At 38.6% G+C, this 24,575-nt stretch overlaps 1 protein-coding gene across 1 annotated transcript in view; it reads right to left on the reverse strand.

Moving 5' to 3' along the window:
- Positions 1-22,276, reverse strand: part of UPP2 (uridine phosphorylase 2) — a 33,016-nt gene extending 10,740 nt beyond the window's left edge. The window contains 7 exon segments of the mRNA XM_028510857.2: positions 1,055-1,201; positions 4,592-4,642; positions 4,645-4,800; positions 7,342-7,456; positions 10,228-10,386; positions 16,936-17,053; positions 22,154-22,276. Of these exon segments, the coding sequence (XP_028366658.2) occupies positions 1,055-1,201; positions 4,592-4,642; positions 4,645-4,800; positions 7,342-7,456; positions 10,228-10,386; positions 16,936-17,053; positions 22,154-22,215 (808 nt within the window). The 5' untranslated portion in view covers positions 22,216-22,276.
- Positions 22,277-24,575: the final 2,299 nt, after the last annotated feature.

Below are 24,575 nucleotides of genomic sequence, written 5' to 3' on the forward strand. Positions count from 1 at the left end.
TATGCAGCATAGATGAGCAAGTGAAACCCATGATGAAACACACAGACAGGTCTAGTCTAGAACATGGGCTCTTCTCCAAGATAACAGCCTTGACTATTCAAAAAAAATCCACTGTGTTGAGAAAAAAGAGTAAGGAGAATATTCTAGATATAAAAATTACAGAGATGCAACAATCAAATAATATACTGTAGAAAGTTAATTTGATATTGGACAAGAAAATAATGTATAAAAGATACTTTTAGGAAAATTTAAATATGGAATGGATAAATGATGTTATGAAATTTATTTTATTTTTTAAATTTTTTTCAGTTTAATAATGGTATTGTGGTCATTAGGAGAATATTTATTTTCTTAGGAAATGATGCTGAGAAATAAGAGTTAAGTGACATGATGATTGTTATTCATTTATAGACAAATTCAGGAAGAAAAGCAAATAAGGCTGCTTTTATACACACACAGATATTTGCATACACATACATATATATGTATACTGTATATATATTTAAAGGGCATGCACAAATGTGGAAAAATATTTAATCTTGTAAAGGGCAGATAGATATTTATTATACTTTTATTTCAGTTTTTCTGTATTATTGAAATTTTTCAAAATAAAAAGTTGGGAAAAGCAAAAATGCATGTAACTTAACTTTTAAAAACACTTTTACTCCACTGATGTTTTGTCCTTCGGTGGAGTACTTTTGAAGTATTCTATTTGTAGCATGTCTAGAGAAATTCAACTGTAATATAAAATAGCAGCCACTACCAAAATGAAGAAAACAGAATTTCCTATCAAGCTCTGGTTGCATAATGCACTAGCTAGTGACCTTGGGCAACTTGCTTTTGACCCTTGAGGCTTAGTTTCCTCATCTGCATAATGGTAATAATGTCCTACCCACTCATAAAACATTATGAGATAATCTGTAATACAAATAATTGTAAGACATGCCTTCAACCCAAGATAATACATAGCTGGATTTCTTTTTCTTCACCTGTAGAGTGAGAGTAACTTTGTGAAAGAAGAGCCTGTCACCCTAGGCATTTATAAAGGACTTACCTTTTATACCACAAAGCCCGCACATGGCTGCAAACACTGTGGATTCCATCTCGATATTCCTGACACCGGCTTTATATGCTCTCTTCAAGTAATCTACCTTTTCTTCTCTGAAAAAGCTGCACAATGCTCCATTTAGTCAACCCTACCCTGAAAGAGAATGGAGAACATTTAGCAATCTGATACCCTCCCACAGTGGCAGTGGCATCTCTAAGAGGCCGGCTGTGGGTTGGAGTGCTCCGAAGCTGACTCGAACTCTCATGCCTGCACCCCAGGTAGGATAAACCCTGCTATCTGAGTCTTCCTATCATTGGACCAGGAGCAAGGCTGTGCCTGACTCCAGAGTCTCATATGTAGAGAATAGTCTCCATGTTGCTGAGTGCCCCAGACCCAGGGCAAGTAACCATTGACTGGCCACAGCAGCCAGCACTGTGCCCAGGGATAATGGAATTAGAAAAATCATCATTTTGCAATGTATGCTAGAACCATTGCATAAAAGACAGTTGAGTTACAGGATATTCACACAGTACCAAATTATCACCCCAGAGATTACTTGCTACTTTCAAAGAGAAAACCTTGAACCTGAGGGTCACTGAGAGACTTGCCCTTTGAGGAAAATCTCAGGTTGCTCCCATGACTGAGGGATGGCTCAGGGCCAGGTGTTGGGGGAGAAGAAGAGACCTCAAACCTCACCATACTCTGAGCTACTTGAGGATCAGGACAGTGGTTTGGACATTGCAATTGTTCATCTGCCTTTCATGACAATGGTGTCGAAAACCAGAAAACATCCCATTTGTCCACCTCTTCCATACAGTTATCAGGCTGTCTGCCACCCTGTTGTGATCACCCTTTTCCTTCTAGGTTGCTCTTGGTGTTCATTTACCGCTTAATTTCACCTGTATCAGCTAGTGGGGCTAGAAGGAGGTAGAAAAAATTCTGATGCTCTAACTCCTCATCCACCCTGCAGGCAATGGAAACAGACATCTGTGCCCCACTCCCAAGGATGGCCTGGGTTGAAGCAGGGAAGCCCATAGCACTCTGTCACCATCCATTATTTGCTTCTTTTCCTTTTTTTTTTTTTTTACCTTTTAGGCTACTCCCACCTTAGCTGTCTGCTTCTCCTTGTTCCTTCCTCCTTAGGGCTGCCTGCCAATACCTCTAACATAGCATTATTTAAGCCAGTTGAAACTCAGGTGTCCCAGAAGCCAAGCAGGTATTGTCAATGAGATCTGCATGGTCCAGTAGCAGCCTCACCTCACCTTCATTGAATGTAGCCCTGGGTATGAGCTGGGACTGGCCAGGCTGTCATGCATTATTTTATATTTTTTAATGTTATGTTATTTCAAGAAGCCAAAGCTATGGATTTCTATGTGAAATTTCAAGAAATTATAAATGTTGGCAAGAAAAATCACATTTTAAAAATTCTGTGAAAGCCAAAGTAAACACTGACTCCAACACACTGTCATGTTCAAACTCTGGCTAAAACCCATCGATGACCTCCCAATGAAGGGGCCAGAGGCTTATGACAGAGGGTTTCAACCTAATCAGACCGAATATGCTCCCTATTTTATAATACATATGTTATAAAATAAAATGTTACTAACCTGAAGTAACATTTATAGATATTATAGCCTATCTCCATACATAACTTAAAAATAAAAAAGATCCAGTTAGAAAGGAAGGATACACTAACTGGAATGAAGAATAATTTATGAGGAATTAGCAGTAAAGTGGATGAAGCTGAAAATCAACTCAGAAATTTGGAATATAAGGAAGCAAAAAACAACCAATCAGAACAGGAAGAAGAAAAAACTATCTTAAAAATGAGGATAATGTAAGGAGCCTCTGTGACAACTTCAAGCATACCAACATTCGCATCATGGGGGTGCTAGAAAGAGAAGAGAGAGAACAAGAAATTGGAAACATATTTGAAAAAAATAATGAAAGAAAACTTCCCTAACTTGGTGAATGAAATAGATATACAAGTCCAGGAAGTACAGAGAGTCCCAGACAAGTTGAACCCAAAGAGGCCCATCCCAAAACACAGCATAATTAAAATGCCAAAGGTTAAAGACAAAAAGATAATCTTAAAAGCAGAAGAGAAAAGCAGTTAGTAACCTACAAGGGAACCTCCATAAGGCTGTCAGACAATTTCTAAAAAAAAAAAAAACTTTGCAGGCTAGAAGGGATTAGCAAGAAATATTCAAAGTTATGGAAAGCAAGGACCTACAACCAAGAATATTCTACCCAGCAAATATATCATTTAGAATCAAAGAACAGATGAAGAACTTCCCAAATAAGAAAAAACTAAAGTTGTATATTATCACCAAACCAGCATTATATAAAAGGTTAAAGGGTCTTCTTTAAGAAGAAAAAGAAAATAAAAAATATGACCCATAAAATGGCAACAAATACATATCTGTCAACAACTACATCTAAAAAACAAAGTAAACAAACAAGCAGAATGGAAAAAGAATTGAAGATGTAGAAAACATTTTGATGGTTACCAGATGGGAAGGAGGTGGGGGGAATGGAAAAAAAGGTGAAGGGAAGAAGTACAAATAGGTAGTTACAGAACAGCCAAAGAGATGTAAAGTACAGTGTAGGAAATGGAGTAGCCAATGAACTTACGTGCATACCCATGGACATGGACATGGAGTGAGGATTGCCTAAGGGAATTGGGGGAGTGCTGGGTGGAGGAGAGCAAAGGAAGAAAGATTGGGACAACTGTAATGGCATAATTAATAAAATATAATTTTAAAAAAGAAAAATAAAGTTTGCCATAAAGATTCACAATTTTTAAAATATAATAACCTAAGTTTGATCTAAAGGGAAAAATTGATTTAAAATGAAATATGTAGTTTGATGAACATACTACAACACAACCATGTTACAATATTTCTAGAATGCCCTCCAAGGAATGGTACCAACCCTGGTTAGAATCTTTTTTTCTGAAATGAGCAGGGCCTGCCCTTGACACTTTTTTTCTCCTGGCCCCTCACACCTGTTGTAAAACGTACTTAACAGTCACCTCCAGTTGTCCCTCAGCCTGATTTGAGAATACTTCAATCATTGCTGAGATGAAAAGGACCACTCTGATATCATCCATCCCTTCAGAATTCCTCCCCCAAATATATTTCCCCATTTTCTGGGTTCCACTCTTTCCAGAGTACCAGATCCCTTTTGAGGTACAGAATTGTACCTCAAAATGGCAGAAACATAGAATTATCCTATTCACCTTCTCCAAGAGTCATCAGTTGAAACTAAAGGCATAAACGGAAATAAGATTTTGCTAACATCATTAATTGCATGTTAATGTTCAACTGTTCTTGGAGGATTGAACCCCCTTTCCACATATATTCACTATAAGTGTTTCTCTGCTACTTATTATGTCCTTATGTTCCTATGCTTTTGAAAGTTAAAAAGGCTGTTTCAGTTCCTTTTTAATTTCTAATTATTAATTTTCTAAAGTGAAGTTTTTAACATAAATTATGGGCTTGAATAACAGAATTGCTTTTAGAAGTTATGCATTCTTCTCGCCTTCATAAAAATCATAGGTACACATTGTGTATCCAGTGAGAGCGGGGAAGTTGGAATTTCTTTGCTGCAGTTGAATAGTTCCTCAGCCAGTTCCTTGTCAAGTTCAGTATTTCAGGTGACAATGTTGTCCAAGATTACCTGTTCAAATCTGGGCTTAAAGAAGGAGTCTACAGCTATATCTGTTATTATGACAGACCCTGGTGCAATCCCTGTAGGGCGGAAATAAATAAGTGGTTACTTTTGACACATAGTATGTAATCTATTCTGCCAAATGTTAATTAATGCTAGTTGCTGATGATTCTCCTTCTTTTCATCCTTTAAATTATTTTTTCCAAGTGCAATTAAATAATAACATTCAGAACAGGCATTTACATTTGCTGTCTTTCCAGATTCACATTTACAATGTGGTGGGGTTTAGATTCTAAGAAAAAACATGACTCTTGGACATGCAAATTAGTATTGGCCTTCGGGCTCAAATTTGAATGAATTAGGTCAGGAATAAACTAAATGAGCCTGCCAGCAAGTGGCTTTCACAAAGTGATGTGACTACTTGATTGCTAATCTTCTCTGCAACTCCTTGATCACTGTAATTTCTCTGCATCTCTATCCTCCCTTCCTTCTGATTCTTATATCCATCCCTCCTCCCCTCTCCAGCCCCATGTAAATTAGGCCACTTGGCTGACCTTCTAGTGCTACAGTCCGGCTTGCTCATGGGACTTAGTAAGTCAAGTCACAGGGACTTGAGAAACCATCTTCTGCCAAGGTTATTCTCCCTGCCTGGAATGCTCTTTTGTCCTCCCCCCCAACTTCTCATCAGACTAACACTAACTCATTCTTCAGGAGTAGGCATAAGTCACTTCCTTCAAAAGGTCTGAATCCATGGAGGAGGAAAAAAATAAAAAAACAACACAGTTAGGTTACATTAAATTTCTCCAGGCCCAGGTTTTGACTGAGTGTTTGACCCATTTTGATTTCTGTTTAGAGCCAAAATAAGGGAACATATAATGACAGTGCCCTATACTGTTCTAACATTCATCTTATTTTGTACCATTATTCATGTGTTTGCCTATTGCTCTGATTAAACAAACATAAGCTCTATAAATGCAGGAGCATCTTTACTGTTGTCTCCCCAGGTCTAGCATTATGCCTATTACATTATACTCAATAAGAATTTGTTGAATGAGCAAACACTTCCATAGAGGTGCCACAGAGCAGACATCTGCAAACTACAATTAATGGGCCAACTTCAGACTGCTTTTGTAAGGAAAGTTTTATTGGATCACAGCCACATGCACTCATTACATACCTATGGCTGCTTCCATACTGTAGAGGTGAGAAGTTGCAATAGAAACTGTATGACCTACAAAGCCTTAAATATTTACTATTGGGCCTTTTACAGAGCATAGCCATATCAGTCTGGGTTTTTATAAATTCCAATATTGATTAACGTGGGGTTAATTTAGGGAATCCACATAGCAACCCAAGGTGGGCTCTGATGACAGAGCTTTGGTGGGTCAGATACTATTTAAATAAGTCAAACAAGTGGCCCCTTGAATTATCCCTTATGTCCTAAGAATAAGAAAATGATTGAGAAGAAAGCTGAAAATGTGGGCATCAAAATGATGTCTTCCCAATATTTAGATGTGTTAGTTACAGTCTTTCCAAGGCCAAAAAGAGGGTATCCAGGAGGATGCCAAATCTAACAATGATTGCTAACATTCTCTTTCTGGATGGACATCCACAGATGTCTTTTTTTTTTTTTTTTCCATCTCATCTGTGAGAGCCTTGGGTGGGCGTTATTCCTGTACCACAGCTTTGGAAAGGGCCTAATCTTTTCAAACACATCTGTTTCTAGTGAATCATGTAGCTCTGTGATACTGGACAAGTCACTTCTCTAGTATTTTAGTTTCAGGATTTCTGAAGGTCCATTCCAGCTCCAAAAATGTATAGTTCTAAGAAAAATCTCAGCCGTTTTATAGTTCCTATTCAGTCCTGTCACTCTGTCAACCAAACTCTTCCAGTTACAATGCTCTGTCTGTTTTTGCATTTGGAGACAAAGTACAATCACTCCCTCACAAAATCTGCTCCTGATGAAAAGATTGAAAAAGAAGGCTTCCTTCTACCTTGACCTCAGCTCAATATGGAAATATAAGCAAGGCCCCTGACCACCCAGGAACCAGGGAGAAGGGAAGCTTTGGGAAAATCTTGGGAAGCATCAGCTAGCCCTTCCCTGAAGGTCCAGCTTGGTCTGTTCTGCTGTGTTGATGAGGAAAAGACACAACCAACGAAAGAGCTGTAGTCATCAACATGAGCTTAAAGCAATGTTTTCCTAAAAGCTTTGAGGTCTGCTTAATTAGCTGACAAGGCAATTATTAGTAATTGAAAGCACTTATTTCTGTCATTTATAAATTCTTACATCTCAAAATTTAATGTAATCCTCAAAACTTACTCTTATCCTCAAAACATATTTCCTAGCAACTCGTTTTCTCTTTAGAACATCTAAGTTTACCTGGGCAATAGGTGGTAGGATCTTTCACTCCAGATTTTCATGGAGAAAAGAAAGGAAGATGAAAAGGTGATATATTTTTTAATTTCTTTAAATTTCAATTTCTTTCAATGTCTTCAAGCCTAGACTCCTCACACTTTTTAGACCATCAGGTTTTCTGCTGGGCTCTGAGTATGTTGATATATTTTGGCAGCTACTTTGTATGGGACAATGACTAGGAGTTAATAGACATCAAGCATCTCACCTATTCCCCCCGATGTACCAATTCTGATGATGGTAACTTCATAGCACTGGGCATGGTACAGTAATTTGATAAGTTCATGAAGCATGATAAACATGGAGGGAATCCCCATACCATGCTGTCGAGAGAAAAGAGAAAGTCATTACACAAACTGACACATGCACAGGACACAGTTTCTTCCTTCATTACAAGTTAACAGCCCTCAGATACATTTACATAATCATTATGATTTTGCCAAAGCTGAGGAAACCATAAGTCAGCTCTAGCTGACGCCTACATGACATGCTGATAGATGTGTCCATCTGTGAGGATCAGAGCGAGGCATCTCCCTGCCAGTTTAACTGAGCTCAGCCCTTACCATCAAGCACAGAAGCAGGCAACGGCACAGTGCACTGGGTTGTCGGGGCACAGCTACTTTTCATCCCCCACCCCTGGGCTCTTGACAGTGAGCCTTTGAAGTAGAGCTTTTTTCCAAGATTGACTTGATTTCCAGGAAATATAAATTTGGCTGTCATGTAAATCAGCCCTTCCCACCATACGAAACGAAATAGTAAACCCATGTCATTGCTGTCAGGTGCCCTTGTTCATGTGCTGCCAATTCTGAGGAGCTCTGAAAGATGCGAGAGTGGAGACATGGGTTACATCCACATGTAACAGTTCAAAGTGGATGGTGAATGTGCAGGTGAGGTTAAGTTGCCATAATCCTGGTTTTCCTCAGCATTTGGAATGGCAAAATCAATGTCACCAGAAGAGGGGTCAATGTGAGTTAAGGGTTTAGCAACTCCTGGTGGTCATATGTTCTAAGAACTCTCCAGAAAGATCCTCCATGCTGGAATTTGTAGTAGCTGGAGCTGAGTTCAGAATAAGTGGCTATTTCATTCCTAACATGATAACATTGGAGACTCAAATGTGTTCTCCATTTCTACTCTTGGGCACAAAGTTTGCATGCAGAAAATCACCAGGGACATCCTGGTGATTAGGTGATGACTGCCACCAATTCTCTCATTAACACATCTGGAAAATCACTGCAGCCATGACCATGATGTTCTCTCCTGGGTTCCCTCCCTCTCACCTTCAAAAATATTAAACTATAAAAAGTTTGAAGCTCTAGGGTTCCCATTTTTGGTTTCCATTTAATATGTCCTGATTTCCAAATGCTTTGGAAGTCTCCCAGAGACATGAATCAAACCTGAATCACTTTGTATGTCCAAGATGAACAAATCTGGGCTTTGGCACTGACTCTGCCACTAATGAGTAAACTCTCTAAATTTCATTTGCTCAACTGCAATTTTTTTTTTATTTCAATCATTGTTCAAGTACAGTTTTCTCCCCCCTACTCCCGTTCCAGCCCCTCCACCCTCAACTGCAAATTAAGAGAATGAACCACTGTTTTATCTATTAGGTTACTTCTAAGTCAGATATTTGATAGATCTATAATTATCACTTATTATATATTACATGGTAATAAAATGACAAATGGGCTTGCATGTTTCTGCTAACATTCTTTCCCTCATGCGTGTGCATGCACATGTGTGTGCGCACACACACACACACACACACACCCCAACTGCTGGAGAGGAAGAATTTTCAAATAAGGGGCCCAAATTGGAAATCCTCTGTCTGCCCAGTGAGGCCCATTTCTAATTGGCTGACCTCTGGGCATCATATTTATTTCAGCTCTTTTTCCCTAACAAAGAGCCAAATCCATTTACTGCTGTTTTTTGTATCTTACTGTTAAGTTTTACTGCTTGTTTACGATAATTTCACATTTTTATAAACCTTACTTTTGTGTCCTTACTCATTTTTGCACAAGAAAAAGTGACAGTTGTGGTCTAAATGTCAAAAAAAGTTAATGAGACAAAATTTGCCTACATCAAACAATATTCAGTTTCCTCTTAATGTAGATACTCTATGAACAGATGAGTAAATGAATGGATTCTCCCATTTGAGCCCAAAGCAAGTTTCAGGCATTCTTGACGCAGACCAGAGATCCACTTAGCTGCCTCACTGGTGTTGCATAATTTTCTCTCCTGTGCTCCAGGCTTCCAGCCATGATCACTATCCTTCTTTCATCAGGTACTTAGAGTACTGATGACTAGTGGCTCTTCCCTGGGTGCAGTAGCCACATACAATTCAGCTCCTTAGAACAGTCACACCTCTGCAGAAGATTCTTCCTCATTCCCTAGTGTGACTGGCTCTGCCCTCTGTGAGGACTGCAGTGTCCAGATATGTGATAGATAAGGGCTATCATTTTAGAGTAGAGCCCTGTGGCAGAGACAAACTTAGAAAGGCAAGCTCGGTGCATACGCACACCCACTTTCCTCTGTGTATGCGACCCCGAGTCCAAGAGGGAAGTGGTCTATGTATTTCCTAAAATCACAAACTATTCCACTTCATTTTGTCTTAGGGTACTGTGCATGACCATAGCTGTTAACATATTCTAAATACAGAAGAGCAGTTCACAGGAGCTCTGTGGAAAATGCATTTCCAGCTTTTCAGTGAGCTTATTGTAGTGTTAAATGGCAGCCTTTGGCAGTCTTAAAAATTAGCCCCTGTTTACTTAAAGTTCAACATTCCCAAAGCTGGAAAAGGGATGGAGGGGAGAAAATTACTGGTGGCTTAATCAGTTACAAACTAAAGAAAGGAAGTATGCTTTGAGGGTTTTTTCTCCTAAGTTGAGTAGCTAAGTGGTAACTAATAAACTAAAGGGACACCGAATGCTATGTTCTGCCCCTGGGACTTTTTCCTACGATGAATGTCACACCTGGAGACTTAATTTAATTGTGTGAGAAGGCAAAGCAAGAGGGGCAAAGAACTCCTGTCTTCAGAAGTTCTTTCTCTTTCTGAGAGCTCGTGATGACTCCCAGAGCGCAGTCGTGGGGTACTTACACTGATGGCCAGCACGGAGCTGGTTTTATACATACAGTATCTGTCCATCCCAGCACAGATGTCTCTTACATCTTCCCCACTTTCCTGCAATTGGAGCTCCTTATGCATAAACAGTGCAAACGCTTTCATTCTGTTGGAGCTCCCACCCACACAGACAAACTGTGAATAAAAATAAACATTTACCTGCTTTAATGACTGTGATAAAAACCAAAGGTTAGCTTTCAACATCAATGTTTTTATTTTATTTTTCATTAATTTACTTAAGAGTATGTGTAGATATTATGGGTTATGCTCATGAGTTCACTAATTTGCATCATTAACCTGTAAAGAAGGCAGCCAGACACAAAGTTCGATGTACTTCATTAGTAAAGAAAAAGATCATCACAAAATCAAAGTGAGTGTTGCTTTTGGTCCAGTCAGTGTTTGCTGAGGTTTAGTTACAGTGAACACCAACCAGCTCTTAGCTGATATCAGCAGCTCATTGTTGGGCATTAACAAACTACATGCTTGGAATGTAAATACCGAGCACATGAAATGTAAGTAATGTGAGAACAAAAGGAGAACTAAGAGGCTTATATATGTTTTGTCATTCTACATTCCCAATCACAAGTTGTCATTGTGAAATGTGCTATGCTAAGTTAAAGCTTCAAAAAGTTAATCAAAACTTTTCCAACCTCTCATTCAGAAGAAGTTCTCATGGAGCAAGCCTTATGGTGGACTCAAAATCTCACTACAGTACTTCATCAACTCCAAAAATTTGATTTTGTTTTTGTTTTGTTTACATTTTAACATCTCTGAAATTACAATAGGCATTTCAGTCAAGAATGTAAAATCTAATGAACTATGGTCATAAAATTGTCTGAGAGTTTCTTGTGCAAGAGCCCATCGGGGTACATCAGCCCCAGAGATGGGGGAGGTGGGAGTCAGAGAAGATCGGAATGGCCAACAAGAGCATGGTTGAGCAACCAGCCTGGTGAGTACCCGGGTCGGCAGTGGGGAGGATGAACAGCAGTAGACATCAGAGATGTGAGGAAGCACAGCCCACAGAAAGGCGTGGGGTGCTAAGCTAAATGTCTGAAGAAGCTCGGTCAGAGATAAGGCAACACAGTGTTTAAGGGCCTGCCCTTTGAGATAAATCTGGCTTTGCACCCCAACCCCATCATTGGTTAAGTAACTTGCTAGTGTTACACATGCAGTTTCTACATGCCTCAGATCATCACAGCCAAAGTAGAAAAACAAACTACCCTTCGTGTGGTTCTGTGAGGATAAAACAGGATTGACAATGGCAGAGGACATTGCACAAATCCAGGCACCTTCTGAGCACTCAGCAAATGGTAACTACAATACTATTTGTCAGCTCATATAGCGACTTTCTGGTGCTGCTTTTGAGCTTGTGTCATGTTTCTGTATTGCAGAATTCAGTAGAAATGAAGTTTATTCAAATCCAATAAGGAAAAGGCAGTTGGTGGTGCCTGACTGATGTGGGCAGCAATAGGCAGAGGGTCAGAAGGGCTGCCAGTGAGGTCCCACACAGGCAGAAAGAGTATCTGTCTAAGGAAGTTGCTAACTGAGGATGTAAAGTAGCACCCCCACTCACAAATAATTCACTATGATTATTCAGTGGTCTGATTACATGATGCATTCTGTTCCCACTTAGCAATAATTCCTGTGTGACACTCATTTTCAATTATGAGATATAATTATCCTTTTATCCAGCCCCTCTGCTTCTCTTCTACCCCCATTACTGTTTTTCTGTGGCTTCTGAAGAGTTTCCCAGATGGGGCTTAAAGTTGGTAATGAACTACATTGGAAGTTATCTGTACAGGCTGGGTAGCAGACAGAGTAAGACCATGGTCTAAAGTGAATTTTTAAATTATTATTGATTACTTATGAAATTTTTCTCTCTGTTGGTATAGACAATTAAGACTTAGCTCAAGATCTAAGTACAAAGAGGGTTTTGCTTTGTTTGGTTTGATTTTTTACAGACTACAGTAGTTAGAAAATAATCTCATTGTGTGGTGCCAGTGAATGTAAATTACAACTATTTATATTGACCATAAAACAAAAACAGATGTTAGAACAGCTTACAGTTTGAATTCTTTGAACTCTAGATATTGCTGTAATCAACAGGAATTTCTGAATGTTTCTGCTGACATAAAGATGATAGGTATAGACAGAAGCTTTTTCATTTTTGAAGCCTTACTCTTAAAGCAGACTCACTAAATATCACCGCTAGACACAATTTTAAGGCTGGCTGCTTTAATAAGAAGTAAAATATGGCTGAGGACCACCAAGCAACGCTGACCTTAAGTGACACTTACTGTGATTTATGTCCTAAACAAAATGATCATTTGTCTGGCTTTATCAAAGAAGATAAAAGTACGCTGGGGAAGAGTCTGGAGTACTGCAAAAGTGTGTTAAGGACTTTGCTGTATACTGCCAGAATTAACTCACTTTCACATCTGCCTACTGTCTTAAAAGACTTACTTTTGCCGTTTTGTCTTAACCCAGTGCTATTGCAGTTATGTATGTTGTATATTTACAAAGGAGTATAAACAATTTTAAAATGCATATTACAGCCCTGGCTGACATGATTCAGTGGATTAAGCACCAGCCTGTGAAGCAAAGAGTTGCTGGTTCAATTCCCAGTCAGGGCACGTGCGTGGGCTTCGGGCCAGGTCCCCAGCTGTGGGTGTGTGAGAGGCAACCACACATTGATGTTTCTCCCCCTCTCTTTCTCCCTCCCTTCTCCTCTGTCTAAAAATAAATAAATAAAATATTTTTTAAAAAATAAAATGCGGCCCTGGCTGGCATAGCTCAGTGGATGGAGCTTGGGCTGGGAAACAAAGTGTCCCAGGTTCGATTCCCAGCCAGGGTACATGCCTGGGTTGCAGGCCATAACCCCCAACAACTGCACATTGATGTTTCTCTCTCTCTCTCTATCTCTCTCCCTTCCCTCTCTAAAAATAAATAAATAAAAATCTTTAAAAAAAAGTAAAATGCATGTTACAGAGTGTTATATGGTAATGCTTTTTCATGTTACTTAAAATTTCTAGGGAGAAATTGGAGGATATGTTAATAATTTTATAAGACATATTTGAATGTTCAGTTTGAGTAAATAACGTCTAATGCTCCTCCACTATGTTTTTTAACTGCTTGATTCATTGCAGTCAGTATGACAAAATCTGATTAGCTGTGTTCACCAAAGCTGTTTCTCCTTTCTGGGCACACGGCTAAACTGAACTTCTCAGCCTTCTCTCCAATTACGTAAGTCTGTATGCCTGAGTCCCAGCCACTAGAATGAGAACAGAAGTGATGGGTGCCACTTCCTGTTCTAGCCCATGGAAATGTCCCATTGGTGATCCTGTAGATTGTCTTCTCCTGTCTGCTGAACAGGTGTTGACACTCAAAAAATCTTTGCAAGCCACTCCTCAAAGGTGACAGGGCACCAAGATGGAAGAAGCATGGGTCCTTGAATCACCAATTAGAGGAAAGTCACCCATCAATCAACTGGAAACACCCACCTTCTACTCAGTGTAAATAAGACATAGACTTATGTTATGCTAAGCCACTGATACTTTGCAGTATCTGCTAGCAAAAAACCTTTAAAAATATGGTAAGTAATAAAATAGGAATAATTGTCAAAGTCTTCAACGTTTAAATTTCACACATCCAGAGTTCTCCTTCCCTTGGAAAATAATGCTGTTAATAATGATCATCTCTGTGAAGACAAGGCTGAGTTCTCAGGTGATGACATCTTATGCCCTCTTTTTAGCTAGGATTACTGCCCTGGGATTAAAGGGAATCAAGAAATTGAACCTAGCGCGTTCTCATTCAAAGATAAGAATGTGACTGAGAAAGGCATGTTTCTGAGAAAACGTCTGTGAATATAAATCAGACTTTACCTGCTGCCTCTAAAAGAATGCTTGTATAGGTCAGACAGCCAGTTCTGGTTATTTGGAATCACATTGCCTATTACCCACTCTGCACACACACACACTTCTTCCTGCCATCCATCCAAATGGCCCACTCAATAGAGTTGCTTTCTACTAGGACAAAGCAGGTTCTAAACCAGAGCATGACATTTTATTCAAAAGAGAATTTACTGAAGGAGTTCCCACCAGGCACATAATGGGTTTATAAGGTTGGATAGTGGTTATGGCAGAGTGTGAGAATAGTGCTGATGAAAATTTAGTCAGGTGGAGAGGTTAAGGCCTGATATCTGGAATTGTAACAAAGATGAGGCAACTCTGCATGTGTGTATATCTGTGTGAGTATGAGAGATATATATGAGTCTCACTATTTTCATGTCTAAAACAAAGATTTCCATCCCAATGATTTCCCAGAAACTAACACTTACAGTACCAAAATGTAGTGCTCTACATTTAGTACATTTTTCTTTCAAATAGAGAAAAGCCATTACTTTTTTCATCAGAGAAACCCTAAAGTTTAATCCCAGATCTTTCACTTACATGCTGTGTTATGCCTATTATAGGTATAGAAGGATAGATAATAAATATAGATAAGTATAGGTACATGTGCCTATATATAGATATACTGCTATAACATATTTATAACAATACACTTATATGTACAGATATATGTTATAGCAGCGTGTGTGTGTGTGTGTGAACCTCAGTTTCCTCATCTGTAAGATGGGGATAATAACAACTACCTTAGTTGCTATGAGGTTCAAATAATGTACCATGCACATGTGCCCAATACAGATTCTAATACATGGAAAACACTTGATATGTAGATGATAGAAAACTTTCTGTCTTAAAAACATATCCTGAGTCTTTCTAGTTTACTATGATGAGTCTTTTAATTAATTGGAGTTATCCCCAAATGAAAGTCCTGGGAACATCACTGTGAGCCATGAACCTCAGACCTAACATTTGAATTCAGGTAAAGTCTGGTTAATGAGTATCAAGGATAGCCTTTTTCAATGACTCTTGGAGCATAAACATCAGAAACATCAGGGAGGAGAAACATCAATGAAACATCATTGAGAAGATGAAGCTAATATGGAGACAGGCCTCTATCTAAAAGACAAGGACCTGCAGACTGGAGGGTCCTGGGGAAAGGAAGGAACAGGTCATGTCAAATCAGCCCATACCCTCCCACCTTGTGCTCTAGGAGAGATGAGAGGGAGCAGAAGCAATTTACCTCACACTGTTAATGAACATCATCGATTTATTTCTTCTCTTTATCCCTCCCTTTCTCCTTCCTTACTTCCTTCACTCAATCTCTCTCCCCCTCCGTCTCTGTCTCTTTCTTTCTTCCCTTTCTCCTCCTCTATCTCCTCCTTCTTCTCCTTCTAACCTCCTTCTCTTCCTCCCCTTTTTTCAATGCCCACTCCCAATTAATGGACTATTCTCAGTTACTGTGACTCCGAGAATCCACCTAAGAAAAGCTTGGTCCAAGTCCTAGCTCTGCCACTGTATGTTGTACCTTGTTAACCTCCCTTGCCTTCTCTGAACTCAATTTCCTTGTTCATGGAAGAAATAAATAAATATCTGCTAACCCCACCTAAAAGGGCTGATGTAAAGATCAAGTGTGACAATGGATATAAAAGCTTGTTTGTTTGTTTGTGCTTGTAATTGCTAAAGAAGTGAATAAAAGTTGGGCGGAAGCTGCATGACACTCTTCTGGTGGGGCTGTGAATAAGCATAGGCCTTTTGGAACATAAGAATTCTTTAAAAAGTTTATTCCGTTTGAGTATTTCTGTGAATCAGCCTAAGCAAGTTGATTTAAATGTAAAAAAATCTTCAGGTCTGAAAATACCCATTTCAGTGGTGTTTATAATAGAAAATACTTTTACCCTAAAAGTAGAAAATAGACTATATAATATGCATCTTGACATCCTTAAACAATCTATTTCAAAGAAAATGTCATAATACTGGGAAAATGTTAATGACATCAAGTTAAGGAAAAATTCAGGATACAAAGTTATACAATTCTAACTATTTAAAAATCTGTTTATTGAAAGGATTAGAAAAAAGAAAATAGGTTGATATCTATGATTAGATATCTATGTTTAGGGGGTTTTAAGTTGTATTTTTAATGATTATTGGGTTTTTAAAAATATTTTTCAATTTTAAATAATGGACATAAGCTACTTTAATTATATGTAATCATATAGATATATCTTATATATCATTTAAAATATATGTGATAAAATAAATACTAGAGAAGTACAATTTTCCTAGCAGTATTCTATAAAGAATTTTCTTTTCATATTTCTTGTGAAATAACAGAAATCTTAATAATATGGAATAATGAATAGCAGTTATTTTCAAGATAGCATTGTTAATTTTGTTGAGCTATGGTATGCTATAATAAAATGTGAGTTAGTGAAGTTCTGCCCTAAATTCAGGTGTTAAACAGTGAACTGAATTGTAATAAGTTCTCAGCACCCAGCAGTATTGTCAATGAAATTGTATTTATCTCTAGGAACCAGAACAGTCAAATAATCATGTATGAATTAGATTTAGTTTGGGAACCTTTATATCTTGTTGGGGTGGAAATGATTATTCAAGACATACACAGTTTTAAGTTGTTTCAGAGAATGAGGATGACTTCATTTCCTAGTGGAACCTCTGACATTTTGCTAACTGAATGGGTAAAGTTTGTGTTGGGAAAATAAGAAGGTATATCAGCAGATGAAACAAGAGTTTTTTCCTCAAGTTAGAAATACTTTTTTACCTTCACATCCCCAAACATCTATGGTAGGTTGTGTGTTTTTGTTCCTAAATCCAAGTGATAGAGAATGTCTTCATCCATAGAATCCAGGTAAGGATTGTTAATACGATCAAATCTTTTCCTGGGAAAATAATATGAAAAAGGTATAAAGAAATTTAGATGGAAATCACACAAAAGAGAAAAGATATCAGTCTATACCTATGATAACCACTAACCCAAATGCTGGACCTGAACCTTCATTTAGGATTAAATGATTTTTTAAGAAGCAAATATTATAATAATATTATAATAAAACCAACACCAATAATAATACTGGCTAATATTTGATATGCACTTAGGCATAGCCTTAAGCATGAAGATTGCATACTGCCATAAAAAATGTATAATAAATACATTACATCATTTAACCCCATAACCATTCTATTAGGTAAGCAATACTAACAAATCCAATTTAAAAATAAAGAAACCAAGGCTTACAAAAATTCAGAAATGAGCAAGATTTTACAACAAGTAGATTACAGAACAGTCTGTTTTATTGAGTTCTGTCTAGCTCTCATGGTCATTTTCTTCTCTTCATGAGAGGCTGTGTGACATAAGCTACTGGGATCGGTAGTCAGATTGCCTGGGTTCCACTCCCAGTTTCCTTATCTGTGATGGGTATAGTGAAAATAACTGCCTTGCAAGATTGCCCAGAGGAATGTATGAGCTTAGCTGAGTTACTATCCTTCCTCTCTCTCAGTAAAATAAGGCAAAACAGTGAACTGTCTTTGATTATTACAGTAATGATTATGTACTACTTTAATTGTTAGTAATAAATTATCTACCCCATATCACAAGGGATCAAGCCATCTTTGCCAAGAACTATCTGACTTCCTTGCTCTATGCTCCTTCCATTTCTCTGTAAATACCTCTAAACATCTTTTAAAAAGTTTGTATTTTTCTATATTTCCAGTGACCTCCAACCATTAAAAAAATAGTTTAAAAACACTGGAGCCTAGGACCCAATGAATTTAGACTCTGAAAGTAGGTTTTAAGTCTTCCCAGACGATCTGGTGGGCAATCAAAATTGAGAATACCTCTTTAGGCCTCTGTTCCTGGAACAGCCTTCCCCTTTCCCTTCATTTTTCACAGTTCTGAGTCCTACTCACTGTTCAAGGTCAAATTCAAATATCACCTCCTCCAGGATGGCTTTCCCAAGCATCTTCCCTACCCAGTTCATATGAATTCCCATCTCCCACTGTGTTCCTAAAGCATTTATTTCACACCTAGGCTGAGAGATAAGATTTCACATGCTGATTTTCTGTCTCCCCAGAAAAATTGTGAATTTCCTCATGCAAGCTGTCATATATCTTTTTTTTTAATCCCTAAGTCTTAACAAATTATATTTGTTGAATTAAATTTAACTGTTCAAGAAGTGGAACCAAATACTATTAATTTTTTCCTCAAAGACATTTAGGGTAACAGATTCTTAATTAGTTAATGGATCATAGCTGGTATCAAAAATAAAGTATTCCATGTTGTTATAAACTTTACTACTTCAGAGCAAGACTCAAAGCCTCAAAGCAAAAGGATCCCTCCTTTCTTCTCCTGGTGAGGAGCAAGAAGACATTTACCAGTACTCCCTTGTCAGAAAAACTGTGGGCAATAAACCAGCAGTGTTGCAGGGGGAGCTCTTCAGGAAGTTAGAAATGAATAATCTCACCCCCCTAACTTTGTATCTTCAAAAAGAAATTCTCCAATCATTAACTATATTCTCTTGTATTAATTATAATACTACTGTTAATTCATTAGTTTAGGAGACATTCTTTAGCTTTCCTTGATGATCTGTTCAATAGTTAATGATCCCTTGGTCAGAAAGTGGGGGAGAGGGCATGTCTGTAGATTTCTATCCCTCTGGGTTCCTCAAAGCACTTTTAACACTTCTGGCCAACATGAAAGCATAGGTAGATACACCGTGCTTCCTTGTACAACTAAATAAGAACAACAAATTTTAAAAACAAACAAAACTGCCAGAAAATTGAACTAAATGGAGTCCGACAACCAAGAAGTTAAAGAAAAAATATTCATCCAGACTGGTAGAAGGGGTGGAGATGGGCATCCAGAGTGGAGAAGACTCCCAGCAAGGCAGTGGTTGGAGGAGTGGGGTGGGTGAGGTGGTGGCTGGGGGACCAGCAGTCCCATATTTGAGTGCAGATAAACCAGGAGGAACAACTGGAGAGTGAGGCAGACAGTGCAACCCAGGTTTCCAGCATGAAAAAAGAAAGCCTCAATATCTCTAGCAGTAAAAACCTGTGTGGGTTGTGGTGGTGGGAGAAACTCCCAGTCTGACAGGAGAGTTTGTTGGAGACACCCACAGGGTTCTAGACCTTACACAAATCCACCTACCTGGGATTCGGCACTAGAAGGGCCCAATTTGCTTGTTGGTAGCAGGGGAAGTGACTGAAAGCTGGCCGAGAGCCGAGCAAGAAGCATTGTTCCCTTCGTATGCCCCTCTCCAACATACAGCACCAGAATGCAGTCACATGGGCTGCCCCACCCTGATGAATACCTAAGGCCCCGCCCCTTACTATGTAACAGGCCCACTGAGACAAAAAAAAGTATATATATACATATATGGCCCCAATGAAAGAACAGATCAAATCTCCAGAAAAAATACAGCTAAGTAATGAAGAGATAGCCGACCTATCAGATACAGAGTTTGACACACTGGTAATCAGGATGCTCATAGATATGGATGAGTATGGTCATAAAATAGAGAAAAAAGTGAAGCTTATGAAAAGTGAAATAAAGGAAAATGTACAGGGAACCAACAGTGATGAGAAGGAAACCAGGATTCAAATCAACAACTTGAAACAAAAGGAAAAAAATAAACATTAAACCAGAAGAGAATGAAGAAGCAATTCAAAAAAATGAGGAGAGGCTTAGGAACCTCTGAGATAGCTTTAAACATTCCAACATCTGAATCATAGGGGTGCCAGAAGGAGAAGATCAGCAGCAAGAAATTGAAAACTTGACAAATAAGGAAGGGGAGCTTCCCCAATCTGGCAAAGGAAATAGAATTCTAGGAAGTCCAGGAAGCTCAGAGAGTCCCAAAGAAGTTGGACCCAATGAAGCACACACCAAGGCACATCATCATTGCATTACCTAAGATTAAAGATAAAGAGAGAATCTTAAAGACAGCAAAGGAAAAGGAGAGAATTACCTACAAAGGGGTTCCCATAAACCTATCAGTTGATTTCTCCAAAGAAACCTTGCAGGCAAAAAGGGGCTGGAAAGAAGTATTCAAAGTCGTGAAAGGCAAGGAACTCCAACCAAGATTACTCTATCATTTAGAATGGAAAAGCAGATAAAGTGCTTCTCAGATAAGGTCAAGTTAACGGAGTTCTTCACCACCAAGCCCTTATTATGTGAAATGTTAAAGGGACTTATCTAAGAAAAAAAAAAGGAGATCAAAACTATGAACATTAAAATGACAACAAACACAGCTATCAACAACTGAACCTAAAAAAAAAAAAAACCCACAAAAACAAACTAAGCAAACAACTAGGACAGGAACAGAATCACAGAAATGGAGATCATATGGAGGATTATCAGCAGGAAGGGGGGAGGGGGAGAATGGAGGAAAAGGCACAGGGAATAAGAAGCATAAATAGTAGGTACAAAATAGACAAGGGGGGGTTAAGAATAGTATAAGAAGTATAGAAACCAAAAAGTTATACATATGACCCATGGAAATGAACTAAGCGGGGAATGCTGGTGGGAAGGGGGGTGCAGGGTGGAGGAGAATAAAGGGGGGGAATGGGACAGCTATAATAGCATAATCAATCAAATATATTTTTAGAAAAATTTTTAAAAAGCACTTCTAAGATGATCACTCTATCATTAACCAAAGGAAAGACCACTTTAAAGTATTATGCCAAATTCAATCCAGTATGAATCTGGCAATAACAATACTATTTTTTTGTTTTACAATACTTCAATCTTCCCAAAATATAGAATTTTTACTAAAGAGATCGCATGCGCTTTTTCTCCCCAACTTTGTTTTGCATTTTCTTTCCCTTTTCTAAAATGTGGGACGAAAGAGGCGCTGGGAATACAGTCTTTCAGCAAACCACGACACAGCATGGTCAGTGTTGGAAACTGGTGACCAAAGAAAAGTGCTGGCCAAGAAGAAGTCTTTTCATTTTACCATTACCTTCATCATCATAATTTTTCCTTTTCTCCTTCCTAGGCTTCCCCGAACCAATGAATGTGGTAGGAGTCTGCTCTTTTTGGGATGAGTAGGTGGAAAATTTTCTGAAACACCAACATGATGGAGGCTCTAAGCAAGCCATTGGATACAGCTCAGCCAATCAGAAGGAATGGGCAAAAATTCCTTAAGCCTCCTGAAGATTAATGTTCTATTATGTTCTGTGAACCTGGGGCAAGAATTGGAGCTGAATTTGCAGACCGCTTTGGCAGATTTATGCCCACCCATGAGATGAATAACATACATGGTATTTTAGAAGTGAATTTTATGTAAAGTCTATCACAAAGCATATGAAATCACTTCATATTATGCTGCAACACAGTTAAATCTCCCTTAGGCACTGGGAGGCCCCTTTAATTATTTCTCAGATGTTTCAGTCCATGGTCCTGGAATTAAAGACTGAACTCCAGTCTGAACTTTGAATTTCTTCACTCCTGCAGGTTAGTTAATCTTGCATGTTTTTTTTATTCACTTCTTTTTAAAGATTTTATTTATTTATTTTTGGAGAAAAGAGGAAAGGAGGGAGAAAGAGAGGGAGAGAATATGGATGTGGGATATATATTGATCAGTTGCCTTTTACACTACCCTAACTGGGGACCCGGCCTGCAACACAGGCATGTGCCCTGACTGGGAATCCAACCAGCAACCTTTCAGTTCACAAGCCGATGCTCTATCCACTGAGCCACACCAGCCAGGGCTTGCTTTACTTTTAAAATAATTGAGATATAATTGGCATATTGCCCCACTTTCTTAGATGAGTCAGATTCCCCCAAAAACCAAGGAATAAAACTGTCGTTGAAGAAACTTTGCATTGTATTTATTTTGTTTTATATTCTGAGCTGTATTTCAACTATATCATCTCTAAACTTAAGAAATTTAAATAACTATAGTGGTCTATCTTCTAAACATTTAATAGAAAATCCAAAGAACATCAATCTGATCAAAATAAATTAAAAAATTAAAATTACTTACTCAACATATGTATTCCTGTTAGATCCCATGGATTTATCGGAAGCAGGTAAAGTTGAAGCCATACTTTGTACTGTGTGGATAATCACTCTTAAATTGATGTCACTAAATAAATATATAATGAGTTGCTATTCAATTATAGGGCAATCATAACAGTTCTGCTTCAAGTTAGAATAACACCCTCCCTTAAAACCTATGTTTTCTTCTAAAATCAGTAACGGAACTTTACTCTTAGCATTCAAACTCCCTTACCAATTCAAAAAATGTCCTCCTTGACATGGCCTTTCATACTATAGATCAGCTCTTGAAGCAGCACTTCCCTAAGAAGATTGGGCCACTCGAAGCTGTGGCATCCTGTCTCTCTGACCAGATTGGCTAGCTTGTTTACTGTTGACCAGTGTGCACCTTTCCCTCACTCTGATATTGGTCCCAGCATGGGTCTGGCGTGGCACACCAACTTTCTTGGGACAACTGTATGTAAATCCAAGTCCCTCATTGGTTTCCATAATAACTCCACCACATGTTGTCTCAAAAATGTGACCAGTACATGTGAGAACTTTTGGTTCTGGAACATTTTATTTTCCTGCCCCATCCTACCCTTCACCAACTTGTTTTCATTCTGTGTTCACAAGTAAGAAAAACTTAAAAGCCATGACCTCAGAATGCCTCTTCATCTGAACTCTGCCCATTCAATTCACACAGAAGCTCTGATAATTAAACAAAATCTGTTTCCCAGGGCTTCATTACACTAAACCCTAGGCTGCCCATAAAATCCAATCCAAGCAGCTGTTGGAGGTCAACCCAAGTAGAATAACAAAATAAGGCCTAATGTTTTCAGAAAACAGTGTGTCTTTTAAGAAATCCATAAATTCACTGCTTTTCTGCTACTCCTTACTATATGCTTTTGGGATGGAAGAATGTAGAAGCCTTTAAAGGAACTTTATCCTGTTTTTCTCTTTTTTTTTTTTTTCTCAGCTTTCATGGCAATGAGCTAAAGTTCTATGCTGGTAAGAGCTTTAAGAACATTCATCTCCTGGCTTGCAAGCAAACCAGAGCTTAAAATGTTCACAGACACCCAAACAGCAGTGCATACAAGGCATTTCATAATGTGCATGAATTTCTCTGTAAGAATGTGCATCACAGTGAAGAATCAAATGCCTATATCTTAACTTTTAGAAGATGCTCCTCTTCCTGGTGATAGTCACTTTGAACAAACTCTTTGAATTCTGTGCTGGCCTCCTTCAGTCCATCTTGGCTAGCTAAAAATTTACAAAATGATAAGTAAAGAGAATAGGGAACTAATGCAGCACTCTAAATCTTGCTACTGCTACTACCAAATGGACATTTGTAATTTTGCCCAAAGGTATCCCAAAATCCCCAAGGTAATGACAACTTTGAGGCAAAATAAGTCTGAACTTCTGCATTGCTTGTGTAACTTGGGAGAGTAGATCCAGTTTTTGTTTATAATAAAACCTCATGGTTCTCCTCAAAGTTCTACCTGCTTCCATTTCTCTACCACCATTGGCAATCTTGAGAGTCAACATGCCCACCACCCACTTCAGGGTGGCAGAGTGTCACACTTTTATTTATTATTTCATGCTGTATCTCTAAATATTTGTTAGGGTATAATGAAGAGGACTACCAAGTTCTAGTCTGGTATTTACCTCTGGCTGTGACAGGTGAAAGTGTTAACTAATTAGATGTGTTAATTAATTACTCCACTGAATTAATTAGACTAATTAACATGTCTGTTTCCAGTGCAAATTCTGTCAGCCAATGATCTTGATACCAACAGTGCCAGGGAACACCAGCAATGTTTTATGGACCCCATACAACTCCTGACGACATTAAGGCAAGTGGTCATCATTTGGGTGAGAATAGTCTTGTAAAATCTATGAAAGTAGGGTACTAATTAAAGTCTTCTGGATAATCTGAAATTATTTTCTTTAGTTTTCAATTTTTTCAGGTCTCGATCCTACTCTTAGAATGGGTTGTTACTTAGCATTTTTTTTTCTTATTGATTGTGTTGCAAAAGGTCAGTCACCTGAATGGGAATGAAGAGATGTCACATTTTTAGAAAGCATGCAACACAGAGGTGCACAGGGCCAACTAAGGCCCAGCCACTGGGCATTTTGTGAATGAAGGCCGTGTGCCAGGCATAGCCCCCTGAGTCAGCAAAGCCTGAAGATCATTAGGGCCTGCCTCAGCTCCACCAGGTCCATGCTCCACAGTGTCCGCCCTAAGACAAAACACATCACTTCCCCCATCGTGCCAGCATTTTCATGTTCTCACTCCCATGAATTTTCTATTTGATGATTATGTCCTGGAGCACAACTGGGTGGTATTTTTGTCTCTTCCCAGTTGGCTTGCCTTCTGTTGGATCAGTGAGATTGACTCATGTAGGCTCAGAACCATACTCGCCTCC

This window comes from Phyllostomus discolor, chromosome 4, assembly GCF_004126475.2.
Source record: "Phyllostomus discolor isolate MPI-MPIP mPhyDis1 chromosome 4, mPhyDis1.pri.v3, whole genome shotgun sequence".
NCBI classification, from domain to species: domain Eukaryota; kingdom Metazoa; phylum Chordata; class Mammalia; order Chiroptera; family Phyllostomidae; genus Phyllostomus; species Phyllostomus discolor.